At 48.3% G+C, this 20,447-nt stretch overlaps 1 protein-coding gene across 11 annotated transcripts in view; it reads left to right on the top strand.

The window, feature by feature from the left end:
• Positions 1 to 20,447, top strand: part of KDM2B (lysine demethylase 2B) — a 118,382-nt gene that overhangs the window by 89,020 nt on the left and 8,915 nt on the right. For all 11 annotated transcript variants that reach the window (XM_065692286.1, XM_065692285.1, XM_065692284.1 and 8 more), the window contains 2 exons: positions 11,948 to 12,172; positions 15,741 to 15,884. In XM_065692286.1, coding sequence (XP_065548358.1) covers positions 11,948 to 12,172; positions 15,741 to 15,884 — 369 coding nt within the window. The remainder of the gene's footprint in view (positions 1 to 11,947; positions 12,173 to 15,740; positions 15,885 to 20,447) is intronic.

The raw sequence follows: 20,447 nt of genomic DNA, 5'->3' as shown, positions 1-20,447 counted from the left end.
ATAAACATCTCGGTGGGTTTCCTTTTCAAAGACATATGTGCTGGCCTGCAGAAAGCAGCAGCAGCAGCTCACATCACAAGATCTTTATCCAAGGGCTTGCATATAAACAAGTTTGAGGTTGTTTTCCAGTTGTTTCCATGTAAATATTTTTTCTAATAGCAGCTAAATACAGTATTCTGTAGGGATACATAAAAAGATTCAAGGGCAGATTAATCAAAGGTGTTTGTGCCACATTAAAAACTTTATTTCACCTCATATTGAGAATCATAGAGTCATGAACTCTGGTGTCTCATACAAAACCGTGGATCCTGTTTAGCACTGGCTGAAATCTGTTGGTAGGAGAGATGCTCAGAGTACCAGGTACGGGTTGTAGTCTTCCTCCCCCCCCCACCTTGGTTTTAACTACTTAAGGATATTTGCATGAGAATAAAATCTGGTTCTTTGGCACTCATCTGCTCCTGCTGTTTATTCTTTGCTTGAGGGTATTGTCTCAGTTTGTGACAACGTAATTGGTTTCTGTGGAGGAGATTATGATATTGATGAGACATACACGACTTCAGGTGAGGTGCAATCAAAGCAACAGTTGAGAGTCGAAGGTACTGTCTGTTTTCCTGCAGTTTTCACTAAGGCTCATTCAGCAGTTTAATTAAGGATGTTATTTATTACTGAATTATATCATGCAAAGCTGCAGTGTGGACACAGTTACACTGATACAGGCATGACCAGGGTCAGGGCTGCTTACTTTATTTTCTAAGCTGATGTAAACTGTACCAGGCTGGTCAAATGCACGCTGTTGCTCACTATTTGTTGTAATTTAGTGTTCTCTAGTGTAGACAAGCCGAAAGAATTGAGCTGGAAAATGCTCTCTTAATAGTTCTTTCTGTGTATTAAATATTTCTTTGAATGGTTAGCTGCTCTTGTACAAGATGAGATCTTTTGAGAGCAGTTATCATCAGAAAAGTTTATTTTATTGTGTTGTTCCCCTGCCCCAATTCCCAGTTTACTATTTTATATCCTATCCTATCCAAATGGGCTTTTTGAAACACCATCTCAGCAAAGTTCTCCTAGCAGTTGGAAATGATTCCGAGATCTTGTTGGCATGTGTGGCTTCACTCCTAACGCGGGCTTTGTAATTAGAGCTCATTTGTCACTTGTGTTCCAGTTGTAAGCAGCAGAGTGGAACACACTCTCGGGTGGCTGAGGAGTGAGCTTCAGTGTGGGTTACACTTAGTGACCTGCTGCAGCCCTGTTAGGCTGATGCAAATATACCCAGAGTGCCTGTATGCGTTGCAGATGAGAGGAGTAGGATGATGCATGTCATGACTTAACGTGCTGTGAATGACATTTTGCTGTGGTGTGACTGGTGGATTGTCCTTGGGGGATGTCACAAGTTGTCTTTTTTTCTCCTGTCTCGATTATGGAGCTGAAAGGCTGGAGGGATGAACAAGTGTGACGGAGGTTGTGTAGAGCCTCACATGGAATTGGCGCAGGCTGGTGGAGACTTGGGTCTTGGCAGGTGTGGGACCAGGCATCCTGCTTCTGAATGTCATCTGTTCTCCTGCCTCTGCTGGAGGCCAACTGGATAATGGAACCACAATTGATGCTGTAATGGTGTTGGTTATCCTTGCTGCATAGTGTAAAGCTCTCCTTTGTAGCCCTGTCATGAGACATGCATCCCCCCTCCCTCTCCCCTCCAGAATCCAGAAAACACTGGATTCTGATACTACCTTGTGATTCTGAAAGCCAAGGCCTTAGGCACATGCCTTTCGTGCCTCAGCTTTCATCTGCTCCTGGTTGTGTATGAACTCAATGGGGGAAGAGGGAAACCTGAGGAGACAGGCTGAACATACCCAACCATAATGTGTTGCAAGTAAATGCTTTGGTCCTGGCATCACAAATGAGCAGAACTGGGAGAACACCCTCACATACCCATAGTTTGTGAGAGGACAGACGTACAGGCATTTGGAATAAGGAAGGGACATCATTACATGAGTCACTTGGCTTTATCAGCAGTCACTTGTGAAGATGTGCTTAAAGTTTGACTGTATTTTGTTATTTGAGTGGCCAGGCTTTGTGCAGATCATGGTGTCCCAAGGGCTGGGAGTGGACCTGAGGCAGCATTGCCACCAGCTCCTGCCTGTTGCTGCCTCTTCTCCTGGGCTACCTGAAGTGTTTATGTGGCCATGGGGTAGTTCAGACCAGGGAACTGAACTGAAACTAGTTTGACAAAAATCTTGATGCAGGGACCATCAGATGTGCTGCTTTATGGCTTCTTGGTTGCTCAGCACATGCAAATATTTAATCTTGTGTTTAATTCTGTGTTGTGGGCGTAGGAGCCAGAGGCAAAATCCTAACAACTTGCATGGAATCGGGATTTCCCCTGAAAGCAGGCCCATAAATCCAATGGGAAATTTAAATCTCAGCACTCACATCCAGGCCTCTGTGTCTTGACCCTCAGCTGCAAGCTCTTGAGGGCAAAGGCAGTGTCCGGTTCAGGTGCTGGCCCTACTTGTGGCCTTTGGATCTAGAACAGGTCGCTGATGGACCGATGTGTAACATCTCGTACTGCAGGGAGGGTATTTTATAGCAAAACCTGACTGGTGGGTCAGGGTAGGGCTGGAAATGGTTCCTCAGGAGCCAGCAGGAAAGGGGGTGAGGCCAGATGTGAGCAGCTCCGCAAGCCGGGTTGCCTTGTATCCCATCCTGTTCCATCCTTCCCAACGTGAAGTGATGCAGCAGGGGCATCACTTGCAATCCCGAAGTTTGCTCGGTGCCTTTCCTGCTCCCGAGGGATGGAGGTGCCCTCCTCCCGTCCCGACCCCGGCAGCAGGAGGCGAGCCGGCAGGTAGCGAGGGCTGCGTGTGTCTGTCTGTCTGTGCGCGCCTCCTTTGTCTCCGGCAGCCCGTGCAGCGCCGAGCACCCTGCGGGCGGCCGCGCATCCCTCCCCGCCCCGCCCCGCTCCGCTCGGCACACCCAGGCAGGCCGAGCATCGGCCCGGCCCCCTCGGCCGATCGCGGGGCTAATTACCAGCGGGGGGCTAATTGCCAACGGGGCCTTAAAGCCACCACCATCCCCCCCCCCGGGCCCCGGTGGGGGGCGGCCGGCGCTGCCCCGGCCGAGCGGCCGCGCTGTCCCCGCAGGCCGGCTTTGTGCGAGCGGGCCGCGATTGGCCGTGCCGGCAGGGCCAGCCCCTTCCTGGCTGCCTGGCATGAATATGCACGGCCCCCCTTCCTCCTCCTCCTCCTCCTGCATGTGTGTGTGTGTGTGCGGGGAGCGGGGCTCCGCCAGCAGCGCCGCTCCAGCCATGTCAGCTCGGCTCCGCCTGGGCCCACCATGAGCCATGGCCATGTCTGCGAGCGCCGACGAGGAGGACTACGAGTCGGAGCCGGAGCCCGAGCCGGGGCCGGGGCCCGAGCTGGGGCCGGAGCAGGTCCGGGGCGGGCGGCGAAGTTTGCAGCAGGAAGGGAGGGGAGGAGGCGGAGGAGGCCGGGGCCGGGCAGCGCCGCGCCGAGCCGAGCCGCGCCGGCAGCGGGGACGGGGAACAATGTGGGGTCGGGAGCGGCCCCGGCCCGGCCCGGGGCGGCTGCGCCCGGCGGCTCCGCGGCTGCGGGCGGCTCCGCGGGGCGCGGGAGGCTCCGCCGGGGCCGGCCCGGGGCGCTCGGCCTCGCCCGCCCGGGGCACCGGGAGTTCGGCACCGCCGAGGGCCCCGCGCCGCTTCCGAGGCGAATGCGCTCGGGGCGTGTGGCTGTGCCGGGGGGTCCCCGCCGGCCCCGCGAGCAGCATCCGTATCATTGTTGTTATTATTTGCTAATAAGGCTCCTCTGAGCGCTGAGGGGGCTGCAGGACTTCGGGAGAGAGTGTGATGCTGAGCCTGGCTACCTTGTCTGAGTTTGATTTATAGCCAGAACCTCCTTTCCATTCCCAGGGTCGAGGGATGTAGAATAAAGAGAAAGATGCGTGCTGAAACGAAAACAGAACTTTTATTAATACTTCCAGGCTTTATTCTCTGAAGGTGTTTTTTTTTTTCTTTATTTTTTCATTTTATTTTATTCCTGGGGGGAAGGAGGATAAACTTTTTAAATTTATGAAGTAATTTGTGAAAAATAATCCAGAGCATGTGTTCTAGATTGCGTATTTTACTCTCTAAGAACTGCCTAAGCAATTAGAAATGCACCAGGAATAGTATTAAACATGTGTAGGCAATTTAAAGATCAACTTGATCGTTTTGTTCATAACTCAAGGTGGTTTGCTCTCTAAAATAGTCTGATAATGTGCTTTTAGAGACAAGTTTCTGCCTAGGCCGGGTGCTGAGTCCATCTTCCAAAACCCATCTCGTTTCTAATAACTTGATTATGTTTTGCTTCATAATCACACCAGGAAAGCAGTGCTGAGAAGGAGTTTGGAGTGGTGATGGTGGCGATGGTGGTGTGCCTTGGGTGCTGCCCAGGGATGGAGGATCTGGTGCAGGAACAGTGAGAGAGATGTTGATGGGCTACACAGGCCTGGTGTAGTGTCAGTCCAAGACACACAAGAGCTTTGGATGAGTAACTTTATTAAGGCTTTACTTAATTCTGCAGGTTGTGTGAAAGTACAGGCCTGTGCTACTGCTCAGCTTACAGGCCTGGGAGTTAGAATGTCCAGCCCCCTTCCTTCTCTTAAGCTTTCTTCCATGTCAGGCCTTTCTCCTTCCCATCTGTATCTTGCTGTGATTTCTGTATGCTCTTTTAGAAGAGTTAATGGTTGGGAGAGCAGATTGGCCTCGGCTGCATTGTACCAGCTGTGGAATCACCATGGAGGTGCTAGTTCTTCCTTGGTGAATTTGGAAAGCTGGTTACCTTCTGGGCTTCTTCAGCTCTTCTAAATCCTGAGACTTTGATAGTGTTTTGATATCTTAATAGTTTAAAGCAAAAATTAATGCGAGAAAGTGGAGATCCTGCTTAAAAGGCTTGGTCTGAGCCTAAATTACAATGCTGTGACCTACGTAGCAAAGACGTGTGGAATGGTTTTCTTTCTGTTCAAAACTTGTTCAGTGGAAGAAGGCCTCACATGGATCCAACCGTGCTTTCGTACCAGCCTGCTTTGATGTGTAGTTCCTCTATTTCTCTACATGGGATGTGTCAAATGAGTATCACATAGCTTTTTCTAGCACACGAAAGGCTTTGGTTCTACAGGTGTAGTTCAACAGCACAACGCTGGTGTTTGGGTAGGAGCTGCTGGTTTTGTCACTCCCATCTTTCTTCTCAATTTCATTCGTCTTTCCCAAGCCTGTCTAAACTAAGAGGGTAGAAAGACTGTCAGGTTTCCCAGCAGGAGAGTGGGTAGGATTTACTGCACTTGCAATAGTTGTGGTCAGCACCGGGGGTTTAGAAGTGTGGGATGCCAGGGCATGTATCCTGCCTGGCGCTGACCATGGGCCTGCCACAGGCTCTCCAGGTAGGAAGAAACTCAGTTTCTGACTGTGACACTTGAACATGTGTAAACAGCCTGATAAAAAAAGCTCCTGGGTGGGGGGTAGGAGGATTTGTCCTGAAGTAGCAGTGAGAAGAAAAGCTACAAAGCACAAGGGGCCCCAAGTCTGTGGAACTTACTGGTGTCTTTAAGAGCCTCCTACTTTGGATGCAGCTTATCTACAAAAGCATATTTTTGCCAATATGTCTTAATCCACCCTCCAGGCCTAACTTCTACCTCCTTGCCACCAGAGGAAAATCAACGGGGGCACTTGTATTGGCACTGACACACCAGTTTATCACACCCTAAACCGCATAGCTGTGTTGGCTGAAAAGCTGCTGGAGTGTCACTAATGCCCAGGTGAACCTGCGAGGTATAAACTTGTCTATTTGCTTGTGGGAAACGGATCTGTTTGTTCAGTAGTGGAGCTGCGTGGTCACCTGGCAGTGGTCATGAGGAGCTACGCTCCTTTTTGCAGGAGAAGATGGGAAAGTTTGTAGGTATGAATTGGAGGAGATGGTGGCAGTGAACATGTGAGGATTAAAATCCTGTTTAGGGATGGCTAGGCTTGAAAAAGTTCCACCTTCCCTTTCCCTCTGCTGCTGCTTGCTTAATGGGGGACCTTGGACTTGTCTTGCAGGACACCTCCACCCTGGCAGAAGCCTATGCTGATGATGGGTGATGTGACTCTTGTAAACAGTCACTGCTAGAGGAAAACAACCCTCCTGGAGTTCGCGTGTGTAGACTTTTGGGCAGATGTGTTGTAGCCAGACATGTTAGATTGTGGTGTTGGCTTCTGTTCTGCAGTTAATACAGTTCTTAAGGGCTTCACTGGCATCAGTGTGATTTTTGCCATCTTAAACTGACTTCTTCCTCGTCCCCCCAGAATTCCTGCAGTCACATCATCTTGTCCTTCCTTCCTTTTTCCTCTAAGTTCTTCCTCTTACAAGGGTTTCTGTTAATAACAGAAGAGTTGTGAGGATTTAATGCTGAGGATATGTTGACTTGGTGTGATAATCTGGTGCAGGACAGTGTGTGCGTACCCCTATGTCAGGGTTAATGTAGAGTTAATGACAGGGTCTGTTTCAGAGACCTCTGGTGAAATGACTTTGTTGGAGCTCAGTCCAGTGCATTGGTGTGTGTGTTGCTGGTCTACACCACTGCTGGTAGTTGTGAATTTGACTGGTTTTCTTGTTGGGAAGGCCAAAACTATGTGATTGGGAGGATAGGAGAGGGACCTGTCACTGGAGTAGTAGAGGACAGCTCTGCTCGCTGGCTCTGGGCAGTAGTCAGGGAGCCTTATCCTCCAGAACTCCTGTCCTGTTGGAAATGGAAAACTCAACCTCTGCATCTGCACACGTCTGATGCTATGGGAAGAGGCAAGGAAATAACTGACCAGAAGCCTCTGCTGTGGCACCCTGAGGGCTTCTCCAGTGCCCTGCGTCAGCCCACAACCCAGCACGTTTAGGGTGGTGGTTTAGGTGACAACAGAAATGAATTATGGGTTAATGTGTGTGGCTTTCCCCCTTCCCCCTCCCCCCAGTATTTATTTATCAGATCTTGTAAAGAACATTTGTCTGTTCTAATTCTGTTAAAACAATTGTATTGGAATGCTGTGCCATACAAAGGTCTAAGCACAGGACTGGTACCCGGAAAGTCCTGGGTCTTCATCCATCTTTCAGTGCTGATGCAGTTGTGTGGACTTGTGTCAAACTTCAGGGAAACAGAATAATTGGAAGGAAATCACTTGTATCTTGCAAATGGAAGGGATATATTTACGTGGCACAGCACCTTGAAGCAACGAACAGTACACATGTAAGATGTCTGTTTTGGAGAGATTTATGCAGTGGGTACAGAAGCTGTTCAGATTGTACTTGGTTAGGAGCCGAAGTGCTTCAGGGACTCGCTGAGCTGGCCATAAGCCCTTCAGAAGGGCACTGCACGTGTCCCTGGATTTCTGTCTGGACACTCTGTCTGGAGATGTTTAGTCTGAAATACTGGTACAGCGCCACTGGCAGCAGCTTAAGCAGGTCACTGAAGCTGAGTGGTGGAATAAGACCCATGCCAAGGTAAAGGCCACTTGCAGAAGAGCTCGTTTCTAGGCTGCAGGCTTTGCCAGCCATGCTTTTAGGACCAGGTCCTTCCTTGTGGATGCAGGGTCAGCTGATCTTCCTCTCCAGAGCAAAGGAGTTTATATGCCTGGTGACAACTCCAAGGGAGCCTGCTTGGTGTTGGGATAACAGCTGGGGAACATCAGCACCTACTTAATGATGTATTTAACAGCTGATAGCTCTTGAAGTGTTGTCTCTAAAGCTTGATGATCTTGGTATTTTTGTTTACCTGAAGGTCTTTGAGTTATTCTTTGCAGCTGGGGAGGAAATAAATTGTTGCTGTAAACATCAAAGTTGTGTTTCTGTTGCAGTAAGAGTTGTGCTCAGAGGTGCCTCTGCTGCTGCTGACCCTGGTGATGATGGTGGGTGGCTTTTTGATGGCTGCCAAGCAAGGAAGTGACACAGGGTGAAAGTGTGTTAAAGTACCTGTAAGCAGGCAGTGAATGGCTTTGTAGTTCATAGTGTATTACACTCTGATGGCCTAAATTTGCTTCTCTTATCCAGGTGCTGTGGGGGCAGCACTGCTTCAGGGGCAGGAGCAGGTTACCTTTGTGTGTTGCATAGTAGTAATTTGGCGGGGACAATGTAAACCCCACTCCAAAACACAAAAGAGAAGAAGTTCTAGCAGGATGTCCTGTTAACGGGTCTTGGTTTAGTCTTCCAGCTTTCAGGTTTCTAGGCTTCAATATAATAAAGGTAGATTTAATATATTAATCCTAATAGGTTTCAGTAGCTGCTTGCACAGCCTTTGTTAGGAGCTTGAGAGCGTGGTTGTCATCACTCAGCATCCTTCTCTTCTGAAGACTTGCTGTGGCAAGAGGAGCATGGGCACAGTTTCTGTGGAGGTGCTGGAGAACATAGAGGGTCCCTCGTTGGCAGTGTTTCAGAGTGGTTCTGTCTCAACTGCCTGATTTTTGTTGTAAGATTCAATAGAAAACAAAATGTCTTCAAGTTTGGTGTCGATATCTTCTCAGAGGTAGCTGCTGGTGACTGCTGGAGTCACAGGCTGAGCTTGAGGGTCTCAGCTCATCTCCTTGGGAAAGGAGATGGTAGGATCTGCTGCACAGACAGGAGACAGCATTGGTCTAGAGCCTAATTTAGGGCTTAGTATGTCACCTAGTCCTGAGCTTGAGGCCATGGGGCTGCTGTTTGCTGGCCACCATGGTAAATCCAGGTTAAAGAATCCCACCATCCGCTGACGCTCATTCTTTATTTGCAAGACCGCTCCACAGAGCGGTGCTGGGAGGGTGGAAAATGGCAGTGATGGGGTGGAAACAGGAGCTGGGAAGGAAATCTTTACCTAGATTTCCTACCCAGGCCGGTACATTGTAAAACTGCAGTCTGAGCTGGAAATCCTGCAGCATCTCCTCACTAACATCGACCTGGAATTTATCTGGCTGTCTGCCATGTGCTAAATAAACCCCAAGTCATGTTGGAGGCTCCTTCTACCCCCTTGAATCCCAGCCCCTTTCTGGGATAGCAACCCACAGGCCTGATTTTCTTCTGTGGTGGTTTTTAAGCGACCACTTTGGAGCCCCTTGAAACTAGATACTAGTGGGAATTCCTGCAAGGCCTCCCTAGCCTTGCTGGCTGCAACATCCTGGAGTGAAAACGTGGCTTGGAGTGAGGATTGGTCGGGTGGTAAATCAGTGCAAAGCCAGCTAGGACAATCGCATGGATTTGTTAACGTGAAGAGCTCTGGATGGGTAAGAAATGTTACTTACATACAGTGAGATCAGAGGTCTGCACCTCTGTGTCTGATGGCCGGTGGTGGTTTTTAAGCAAACCTGAGTTGTGTGGTATGGGCTGGCCTGACTTGTTCTTGTACCTTCTTCACCTTCCTGCTTCTACTTTCTTGTTTGGGGATTCTCAATTTCTGTGTTTCAGGTGATGCCTTTTTTTACTGCCTGCATCTTTGCAGTGCCCTGGCACTTAAAATGCTGTCCTCAGAATTATACTTGGCTCGTATTACTGTGGCAGAATCAGGAGTTGTCTTTCAGCTGGAAAAGTACCGAGTTTGATTTTTCCTTGAAAGAGATAGTGTTTTAAAAAGACCATTCTGAGTGTGTCACAACTGGGGTTTGCCGTCTTAAAAAAGCCCTTAATCCTCTTCAAACCTAGTGGGAAGGAGTCAGATGCTCATGCAGAAGCTTCCATGTGCTGTTGGCAGAGAGAACTGCCCAGGTTGTTGTACATATTTCGGTTTAATTTGTTCCCACTGATGTCTGGCCTTTGGTTTGTGTGTCTCGCTTCCCTTGCTAGTTGAAGGAGACTCTATTAGAGAGAACGGAGGAGTGATTCATGCGGAGGAAGGACATTATCTCTTATCTAGGTTGCCACTAAGCCAGTCCTGCCAGTGCTGACTTTATCCTTGAGAGGCTGAAAAGTTGGTCTAAAAGGTAAATATTTATTCTTTAGAGTGTCTGAAATCGATCTGTAATCCAGGCGTCTGGTGCGGTTGCTGATGGGAAGGAAGCTTCACTTTGCACGGTGCGACTCAGCCTGCAAGCAGAACACAAACTGCTCTGGTGGAGCAGAATCAAAACCTTGCTGGAATCTCTGTAACCTCATGGACTGAGCAATGTTTTGTCCCCCCTCGGTTACCATAGTGGGTCTGTGGGAGGAAAAACAAAGAGGTCAAGCTCCTGGCTTCTCTGATCTCCCAGCACAGAGGTTCTTGGGATGGAGACTGTTAAAGTATCAGTGCTCTTCTGCATCGCAGAGAAAGTCAGTGGAGCTTTGCTTTGTCAGCTGGGAGGAAGATCAAATACTCCACAATGTGGCTTTTCTTCAGGGTTGTATAGCAGGACACTTAAGGAAGCTTTTGGAGTAGTGAGTAGAACATTTCCCTGTCTTTTAAAAGCTGTGGTGGAAACTCAGCCTGGCTTTCTCCCATCAACCTCCCTGCCTTGGTGGCTGCCCAGAAGTCAGCAGCAGCAGAAAGTGAAACCTGCTGGTTTGTTGGTCATATGCTGAGGTGCACAGAAGGTGGGAAAATTGGATAAATGCTAAACCAGATGAGCTTTGCAGTCCTGTTATTATCATCTTTATGGAGAAAGCTGTCAGTGGTAAGAATGAGCCAAGCCAATTCTTGTGTAATTAGCCCCATACAATTACATGGTATTTAGTGATGTTTGGCTTGAGCTGGAAGTTCTCGTGTGTAACAGGGAGTTTCTGGTGAGAACATGAAATTTAGAGACCCAGAGTGAATATGTTGCAGTTAACCTAATCATTTAAAACCTTTTCATGGACCTTTAGCTTCTGTCTTAAAGGTCATTGAAATCCAGTCCTGGGATGCCCTTTTTAGCCTTTGCACAGCATCAGTTAGTGTTCTATTTTTGAGAACTTGCCTGTATTGGATATGAGGGGAACTACTTTAGAAGGGCTTTGTACTATTTGTGTTTTATTTCCTACTTTATCACTTGGCAGTACTTCATACTCTGCTGGTTTTATAGAGAGATTGCTGTGGCTTGAGCCATTGCTACTGGATGTTTCTTTACTGTACCTAACCTCAAAATTACTTCTGCTGCCTCCTTGGGTTTTTCCATTTCCAATGGAGAAAAGTAGATCTTCTGCCTTAACCCGAGCACAGTGCTAAGAGCCCGGAGCTCAGCATCTCCCATGCAAAGACAGGGTGAGGAAATTGGGGCTGTTCAGCCTGGGAAAGAGAAGCTGCATTGAGATCTCAGAGCAGCTTCCAGTACCTGAAGGGCAGTTATGAGGATGCTGGAAAGGGACTCTTCATGAGGGACTGTAGTGATAGAACAGGGGGTTCAGGATGGGTTCAGACTTAAACAGGGGAGATTTAGGTTGGATGTAAGGAAGAAACGCCACTGAGGGTGCTGAGGCGCTGGCACAGGGTGCCCAGAGAAGCTGTGGTTGCCCCATCCCTGGCAGTGCTCAAGGCCAGGTTGGACACAGGGGCTTGGAGCAAGCTGCTCCAGTGGAAGGTGTCCCTGCGCATAGCAGGGGTTTGGAACTGGATGATCTTAAGGTCCTTTCCAGCCCAAGCCCTTCTGTGATTCTGTGATGCAGATCACCTCTTGACCTACTACAAGTCCATCACTTGGGTTTTGGTCCTGCAATGAGCTGTGCATAAATTGATTCTCCTTGCTCTCCTGTTGAAGAGGGCTTGCTATAGGTTTGGGACCTCTCATTTATGCCTTGGTTTCTTTGTCTCTTTACAATGCATCTTGTCTTGAAAAGGTGAAGGAACTCCTTTTTTTATAAGAGTGGTCGTAGGCATCTGCTGAGCATTACCTATCTGTGTATAATTCCGTACATCTGTCAAGTTCACATCAAAGATGTATACATCTCCTGTCCAAGAAGTTGTGTATTTAGGTGGTAAGTGGGGTGTGTGCCTAACCTTATGTGTGTGCCTCTTTCAGAACAGGGCAGTGGGACGGCCCAAAGGGAAGCTGGGCACTGCTTCTGCGGTGAAGCTCGCGGCTAACCGGACGACCGCCGGAGCGCGCCGGAGGAGGACGCGATGCCGCAAGTGCGAGGCCTGCTTGCGGACAGAGTGCGGCGAGTGTCACTTCTGCAAGGACATGAAGAAGTTTGGGGGACCTGGCAGGATGAAACAGTCCTGCATTATGAGGCAGTGTATCGCAGTAAGTGTGCCTGGTGCTACGAGTCGCTGGGAGATTTCTGTCCTCTTCTCTGTGTCTCCTGGTGACAAGGTGTGGAGCTGAGAACTCTGCTTGGAGGGCATCAGACAGACTGGTGTGATCCCTGGCCTCTCGTCTTCCCGTTGCTTTTCATCCCCTCCAAGGTCTTAAACCAGAATGCTACTAAAACTTAATAACATAGCTTTCATTCTCAGTAGTGTAGAAGTGGAGATTATCAGTATGCTGGAAGTTGGCACTCAAATCGCACTGAAATTCTGGGATTTAGGGAGGAGAAGGAAGTTCCAATTCAAAGGGAGAAGAGGTGTGTTTGGTTTGGATCTGTGAATTTCCTGAGAAAAGCTGTCTTGCAACTATCTGAACTCCTCAACCAAATTAAGATATGGGGAAATCTTTGGCTGGCATCCTCCAAGATGCTGGCACTCGTGACTCCAGCCCCAGGTTACTTAACATCTGAATTTCAGTGTGTTTGCTGTCATATAGCAAACAAGGACATGTAGCAGAGGCTCTGATCCAGATGAGCCAAAGAGCCGTCAAGCCAGGACCTTGTCTTCCTTGGGGACTGGAAATGGCTGTCAAGGGGATAAGCATCAGAATGGAGCAAGCTGGCAGTCAAAGACAGTTTCCTGGGCCCCTGTGGTACATTGCTTAGCAGCTTCTTGAGTCATAAGTGATAGCTTTGTATTTAACAAATATTGACAGATTCATCTTCCATTAAGTTGTCCAAGCAGCTTTTGAATCTGTTGCTTTCATACTGACTGTTGCAGATCTTCTCCTCAGGTCTCATGTCCACAGTGTCCCCATTCAAGGGTAAAAATTAGCTTTAGCTTTTATCTGAATTCTTCAAAAGGTCCTGTTTATGCCGTTGTCAAGGGCTTGGTTTTCTGTTGTGTTTTGGGGGGGGTTAAGGAAGGGAATGTTGTTTATTTTTCTCTCATGTCTTGCTACAGTTCCTTTCACTTAGGGGTTGTTTTTTTCTTCTTTAATTCTGATGAGGAATCTGAAGTGGAGGCATTAAATGACTTTGACACTGATAAAAAAGCCTGATAAAACAGTTAGCGTTTCCAGTCGTTGCTCCTGGTAGCTCACTCCATGGCCTGTTCTAAGCCACGCACTGTTCTTGACAGAGAGGATTGGATTCGGCTCTGCTGGATCTTTCAGTAAAGTACATAGAATATCTACCTTTCCACAGAGTGCTTTTGCAGCTCAAGTGTCTTTTCTTTGAACACTTGATTTCCCGGAGTGTGGCATGAATTGAACAGCATGGATGAAGAATTTATTATTCTCCAGGGGCAAGAAATAGTGAAAATGTGCTGCCTTTTTAGTGGAAGGATTAAATTAGGGCTGCAGTGTTCTTTCTTGTCCTGAGTGATGAAGGAAACTTTCGTTCTAAGCTGTGTTTCACTCCTGATAACACAGGCTGAGCCTTTTGGAGATGAACTGGGTTCTCTTCTGGCTGAGTGTAGTCATCCTCTCATCCCCTTTCTTCTAATAAAGAATGATTTTTCTTCTTGGTGTCTGCAGTTTTATTTCCAGAAGCTGTGGTTAGAGTACAGGCCTGGGGAGCCAGGGTAGGCTGATTACTTGCCCTGTCCTTGCATGCCCTGAGGAAGACATCTCTGCTCTTCATATGTTCCCTTTGGAATACTCCCCCTGCTATTTACACCAATCTTTACAGCAGTAAAAGCATAGAAGATCAACAAATTGAATGGTTTTAACTTTGTAAGGGTGGTTTACCTTTCTGTAAGCAATCCTATTGTCTTTACTCTTACGTTCTCTAACAATTGCAGTAGTAGTATATTGTGGTACCTATCCAACAGCTTCCAGGCAAAAAAAAAAAAAAGCCCAAACCCACCAAAGCTCTGTGGAAGTAATGATCCCTACAGTTCTGGGAGTGTGCTTCCTCTGGTTAATAACATTGACGATATTAACTAGACACAGACTTTCATTAAACTCATCGACAATATTAACTAGGCACAGACTTTCATTAAACTCAGAAGCCTTCAGAGAGCCTGTACTGCTGTTCGGAGAACAGGAAACTCCTCTGCATCACTGCTTATATCAAGAAGGGAAACAGGAGTGCCTGGGACACTTTGTGCTGCGTTGAATAGGTGTGAAGGGAGTATGGGGCTCTGTGCTGGGGGTATGAGTTTGTGACAGCAACTGCTGTTCCAGCCCGGCAGTGGGACAGAGCTGGCTGGGGCACAGAGGACATTCCCTGGACAATAAAGATTGTGCTGGTCCTTGTGTGTGGATATAAATGTTGTGTGGGAGACTGGACAAAACGAGTGGACAGAGCTCTTACTGTTCTGCATAACTTAGCTCTTCTCTGGTTTACCTGCTGGTGAAATGGGATCCTGGAGATTCCTATTTTGTGCTTGGAGGAAGGGTGGGAATTAAATAGTATTTGCAAAATGCCTTTAAAATGGAGTGTGGATAAGTACTGGCATGAGAAAGCAGGGAAGTGTTGCCATAGCTAATGTACGAGATGTTGGTGTGTGGGGCAGCACACTCTGCTCTGCAACAGCTTACTATAGCTGGGGTTTCCCTGTCTGAAACTTGCTGGAGGATGCCCTGTTGCTGTATAAATTTGGTTTGGTGTGCAAGTACCTACTTAGGGATTTTATTCACTTCATCTACTAGAGATCCTTGCTGTGGAAAGCCGCATCTCTGCCTCTGGCTGCTGAGTAGTTAAGGACTTGCAACCTCATCGATTGCATTTCACAGTACGGCCAGCTTCTTATTAGGATCTTCCTTTTCTTTCTTGTAATGAGGCTTATACCTTATTGCCGCAAACCAGTAGTTAGTTCCTTGTTAGCACAAAAGTGGCTTTTTAATTAGACTGGCTTTGACATGGGTGACAGATAGGTGAGGTGCTGCAGGTCCCTTTCTGCCTCAGCAAAAGACCGGAAAATCTCAGTGTGCATCTCACTTGGCACTTGCAGGAGAATTCTCTCTTTAAGTGTCTGTGAAGTGCTTTTTGCAGGGCTCAGGTCGGGAGCAGGGCCCTGGATAATCCACTGTCAGCCAGGAAGGGGTTTGGTCTTGGTTCTGTTGTGGGCTTGCTGGGAGACCTGGGCTGGGTCCCGTAACATCTGTCTGACCTGCTTGTAAAATAGAGGAGCTGCCAAATTGCTGGTCAGATTGTGAAGTTTAATGGATGTGAACAGTGATGTTCTAGGTTGCTTCTTTTCCCTCCCATTGTACACTAGTGAAGTGACTTGCATGCCAGTGTCTGTGTCAGCTCACACATTGAAGGGACCCACAAGAAAAAGCATTTCCATCCATCCCTGGGTGCCCCATGAACCTGTGTTGGTACGGGAAGGGCATTTCCATTGCATGAAACGTGTTCTGTGATGCTTGGTCTGGGTTCCCAGCCCTGACTGTTACCAGTTTTTCTTGCCTTCATTGCTCTGCTGGGCTGGAGCCTTCAGCATTTTGCACAATTAATCCCTGTTTATCTCTTTGAAATGAGGATACTGTAAATGCACATGGAGTTGTTCTGTTCCCATATGTCTTCTGATTGAGATTTCTTTCTGATGTGTGTACACAGCCGGTGTTGCCTCATACTGCTGTGTGTCTGGTGTGTGGAGAAGCTGGGAAAGAGGACACGGTGGAAGAGGAGGAGAGCAAGTTTAATCTCATGCTAATGGAATGCTCCATTTGTAATGAAATCATACACCCAGGATGCCTTAAGGTGAGTACAAGGATGTGATACATGTCGGAAACAAAACCGGACTGGTTATCACCTTAATGTAAAAGCAGTGCACAGAAATGGAAAAGCTTTCCTATTCTCATCTTTGGAAACGTAAGGGAGCAGAGTTGGTGTAAGAAGCAGGGCAAGAGCTGTGGCGCATGCAGCCCTGACTGGCTTCAATGTAACAGCATCCCCTGTAAGCAGAAACTTGCCTTGGACAGCCTCTAAAGTGTGTGCATGCAAAGGTCTTGTGTTCTGTTCTTCTTTCTTTTTACCTCTTGTTTAAGGAAGTGAGGAGTTTCAGTTGGGACGGGAAGCTCAAGAGGACAGAGAAATGTGCCTGTGCTTTTGGATGAGTTAGTCACAGTCCCGGTTTCGGTAGCTCCTTCCTGTGTCCCACAAAGTACAGAGGAGCAGTTTGCTGGTGGTGTTTGTCCAGGCACAGATGCGCCTTTCAGCAGCAGCTGGCTTTAAAGATGTTGCAAGCAAATGTTGCAGTAGGAAGACTGCAGCTCTGGCGAACAAACTGAGCGAGTTTCAAGCTGCAGGAGTGCTCACCCTTGGCTGACTTGAGTCCTGTGAGCAGCTATATTCTTTACTGGTAACAAAAGTGTCATTTTGGGCATATCTTTGTGTATCAGCATTTAGAAGCTTCCTTTCTCCAGAGCTGGTTTGTTTCAGTTGATCAGCCATTTCCTGTTGCTGATTTGTTTATGGTTAAAGTGATTTGCCAAAGCAAATGTATTCTGACACACCATGCCCCAGAAAGCAGCTTTTGGCTCTTCTGGGATCTCTGGGAGGAGAGGTATGTTCCTTATGCAGGCCTGGGGTGATGCTCTCCTGGCCTTTCATTTTTCTTGTGCTGTATGTAGGATTGCACTGAGCTCTGTGTCATTAGAGCAGAAAGTAGGTAGCTGGCAAACCAGAACTGTGGCTGTCTCCCTAGTTCATGAAATTGGTGCTCACAGCTCCTGCCACAGATGGGCTCTGAAAGGGAGCTTTGCTTGCTTGGCTGTGCTTAAAACAAGGCTTCGGGGGCCGATGAAGCCAGGGAAGGAGCTGCTCCTTTTCAGAGGGACCTCAGTTTTGGCTTGTAGCTGCTGTTTTGCTATCCTAGTCCTTGCTGGAAGTGCCCTGCGCTCCTCCATCTCTGGCTTCACAGCATCACTGACACTTCATGGCTGAGAGCAGAGGGCACAATTGTCAGTTCAAGTACAGTTTCCTCCCCCCACACCACATTTGGGGCTAGTTGTACAGGATGTGGGTCAGATCTGTGAAATCAAGCAAGTGCTGTTTTGTTCTTTTATGCTCATGTGCTGTTCCCAGTGCTGTTCAGGTAACTAGGAACAATGTTGCTTTGGGTGTCTCTGAAAATTAAGCAATGGGAGCCTTACAGCCTGCCTTGTGTGTCTTGCATTTTAATTTCTCAATGCTGCTGTTGGGATGAGATGTTGGGGTAACCGGGGCTGTTGATTTACTGAGACAAAAGGGCACTGGTAGGATTTCAGAATCATCTTGGAAGGTGAGGTGAGTCTGTGCACAGGGGAACAGCAAAAGGAAGATGGAGCCTCATTCTTGGATCCCTCCTTGCTCTTTATTCCCACGTTCCACGATTTTCTGTGAGAGAAAGATCTGTTGCCATGTCTACATGTCCTCAAGCCCTTGACATGAGCTTAAGCCCAGAGGATGGAGCCCATAAATAGTCCTTGTGGGAAGTGCGTTTGAATGCAGACACAGCCCCAGGACAGCTGCTGCTGCTGTAGTACATGTGAACTGTTGGTCAGCTCCAATTAAATGTGTGGCAAATGTACTTTTGGGGGGGACTGCAGTAAACTGGGTCAGTGAAGGGAGGAGTGTCCTTTCCTGGCTTATTCCCACGTGGAATTAATTCCCTCCAAGACATCTCCAAAGCCTGCAGAAGAGTTTGGCACATGCAGGGGGTAATTTGAACTCCAGGGCAGGTTGTTTCTGGTTTGAAGTCCGTCCTTTTCCTCTTCCTGATTTGGCTATGTATGTTTGAGGTGGGTTTTCTCCATGAAAAACCAGTGTCTGAGGGTGACCGCTTTGAGGAGATCAAGGGTAGCTCAGGTGCTCTGAGACGCTCGCAGTGTGGGTGCCTCTTGCTGGAGGAGCCCTGGGTACAAGAGCATGTTAGGTGCTTGCATCGGAACTGTGCTGTGGACACCCAGGATGTTCCACGCACTAAGATGTATCGAGGGAGGTTTCTGACGTGCCTCTTTCTTTGGAAATACCCACACAAATGCTCGTTTTGCTGAAGAGTTCCTTAGGAGAATGATCTCGGTGAGCCTTTTTGCAGGCACAGCGTTGCTTCCAGAGGGAGCCAGTGAGGTTTTTGCAGGAATATTGCCTTTTGCTGTTACAGAGCATTTGAGTGGAACCAATATTGATGAATTTTTCTTGCTCCATCTCAAATTGCTGGTGAAGCTGGTTGACTCCTGCGAGTGCCTGCGGTATCTGACGCTGCTTCTTTAAGGACAAGGGGTTTGTTTTCCACAGTAGGAGCCTGTTCTTTTTCATCTTAGGTGTATATAGTGATAATGGTGGAAAAGGTGGATATTTAGGTGTCTTGTCGGAACAGCAGATAGGAAAACCTTCTCCAGCACATCTGCACTGCTGCCCATGGCTTCAGCCCAGCTGTGTCGCACTGTGCCTGTGTTGTTTCAGTCTTGGCACTGCCAGAATTCATGGCTCTTGCTCCGCAATGCCGGATCAGCATCCTGGAGGCGCCATATTCCCCAACAAGAAGAGTTCCCAGTAGCGTAGTCTCACATTTAGACTTCCTGAATGGCTGATCTCGTGCTGCAGGTACGGTTCTGAAGCTGCCTCACGCTGTGGCTCAGACACCCACCTGCTGTTTGTAGCAAACACTCAGACCTGGCTCCCACCCAGCCTGAAAGGCTTGGGACAGATTCAGTGCAGGTTTGTGTGTGTCTAATTAGTTTGCTTACAGCCCCTCACATCTGTTCAGTTCCTTAAACTTCACAGAGGGGACAGAGCTGTAATGCTTTCCCTTCAGTAGCATTTGTTCTATATTCAGTGCGGGAAGTAACTTGTTCCCAGCTTGGGCTTGGGCCAGGAATTGTTCCCCTGAGGCAGAGATGTATACAACAACTCCTGGAGTATCTTACACCTACCATGGGAAAGGAGGTTCAAAGGCGCACAGTTGTGATAAAGCCAGTATTTAAATCCTGCCCACTTCATTTACTCATTTATTAACTCCAGAAGACTTGCTGAGGGAGGCTGACATAGCCTTGCTCTCGCTAGAGTGAAACCAGCCTGGCTGCTGTCTGGCTCGGGGACTGGAGGAAGCAGTTCCCCTAAACCCAGGGGCTGGTTCCTGCACAGCCAGTGCCTCTTCACTGCGCTGGGAGGAGAGGAGGAAATGCTTCAGCAGCATGAAAGCTCTGCAGATCCCTGCCCCTGCCTGTTCCAGCAGCAGCCTCCTGCTCCTGTGCTGCTGATGCCAGTGCCCAGCTATTTGTCTTCACAGCAGCATGGGGTTTTCTGCCCCCTGCCAAGGCTTTTTTCTGCATATATAACTAAACCCTTAAAGATGAATGTGCTGTCAGTGAGCGTATGAGTTGTGTGGAGGGTGTTTTTAGTTTAGCTCTGCTTTTCATCCTCGGCTTCATTCACAGAAACATCTTTTCAGAAACACCTATCTCCTGTTTGGAAGATAATGTGGGCTCCTGTATGGAAATTGAGAAACCAGCAGCTTTTGAACTGTGCAGGGCAGGACTATGCTTTCATTGTAGTGTAACAACACAGAGTGTGTGTCTTCTCTTTCAGATGCCAGTCCCTCGTAGTGAAGCAGTAAGCTTTTCTCTTCCTTCCATAGCTGAGTTGCTGTGGGTGTGAGAAACCTTCAAAATGCCTTCATGTGTCCAGTCTTCTGAATAAAAGTGCCTGTTCTCTAGCTGACTTGGCAACCATCATCTTTATTGGCACATGGGCTTGAGGGCTGCAGGCATGGGACTGCGAGTTCTGGTCCAGAAAGAAAAGTATTTTAAGGAACACTTGATTACAGTGCAGGGTGCTCTGCTTCTAAAAATGCCGAGTGGCATTAATGTATGTGAGAATGTGGGTATGGGAAAAATCCCTTCCTGTCAGAGATCAGAGTGTGCCTCACACCAGGGGGGGGGACGGGACTGCGCTGTGCAGCTCCCTGGTGTGGGAGGAGGACATGTGGGTGGCGTGGGTACCCCCTGGTCTTGGGGGCTTTGGTTTGAGCTATTGGGGTGTGTTCTGTTGCTTTGGGTTCTTTGCAAGGGCAGAATGGGCCCTGCGTTAATGGGGTTTGTCAGTGACCTTCATAAAAAGCCCAAACCTGACCCCACTGTCAAATACCAGCTTGGCCAGTGTGCTTTCCTCCCCTCCTGGCGTGATAAGAAGGGTAATTGTGCAGGACCCAGGGCTTGCTCAGCGCCAGCAGGATGGCACAACACGTGCTGGGTGATCCGGCTTTCCTCTCTGCAGGCACTGGGAGGGCAGTGGTTGGTGGGGGGAAAACAGAGCTGTACAAAACGCTTCTGAAGGATGTAC

The sequence above is a fragment of the Lathamus discolor genome, chromosome 12 (assembly GCF_037157495.1).
Source record: "Lathamus discolor isolate bLatDis1 chromosome 12, bLatDis1.hap1, whole genome shotgun sequence".
NCBI lineage: Eukaryota > Metazoa > Chordata > Aves > Psittaciformes > Psittacidae > Lathamus > Lathamus discolor.
Note: the sequence above shows the minus strand (reverse complement) of the source record. Positions and strands in the feature narration are given on the sequence as shown.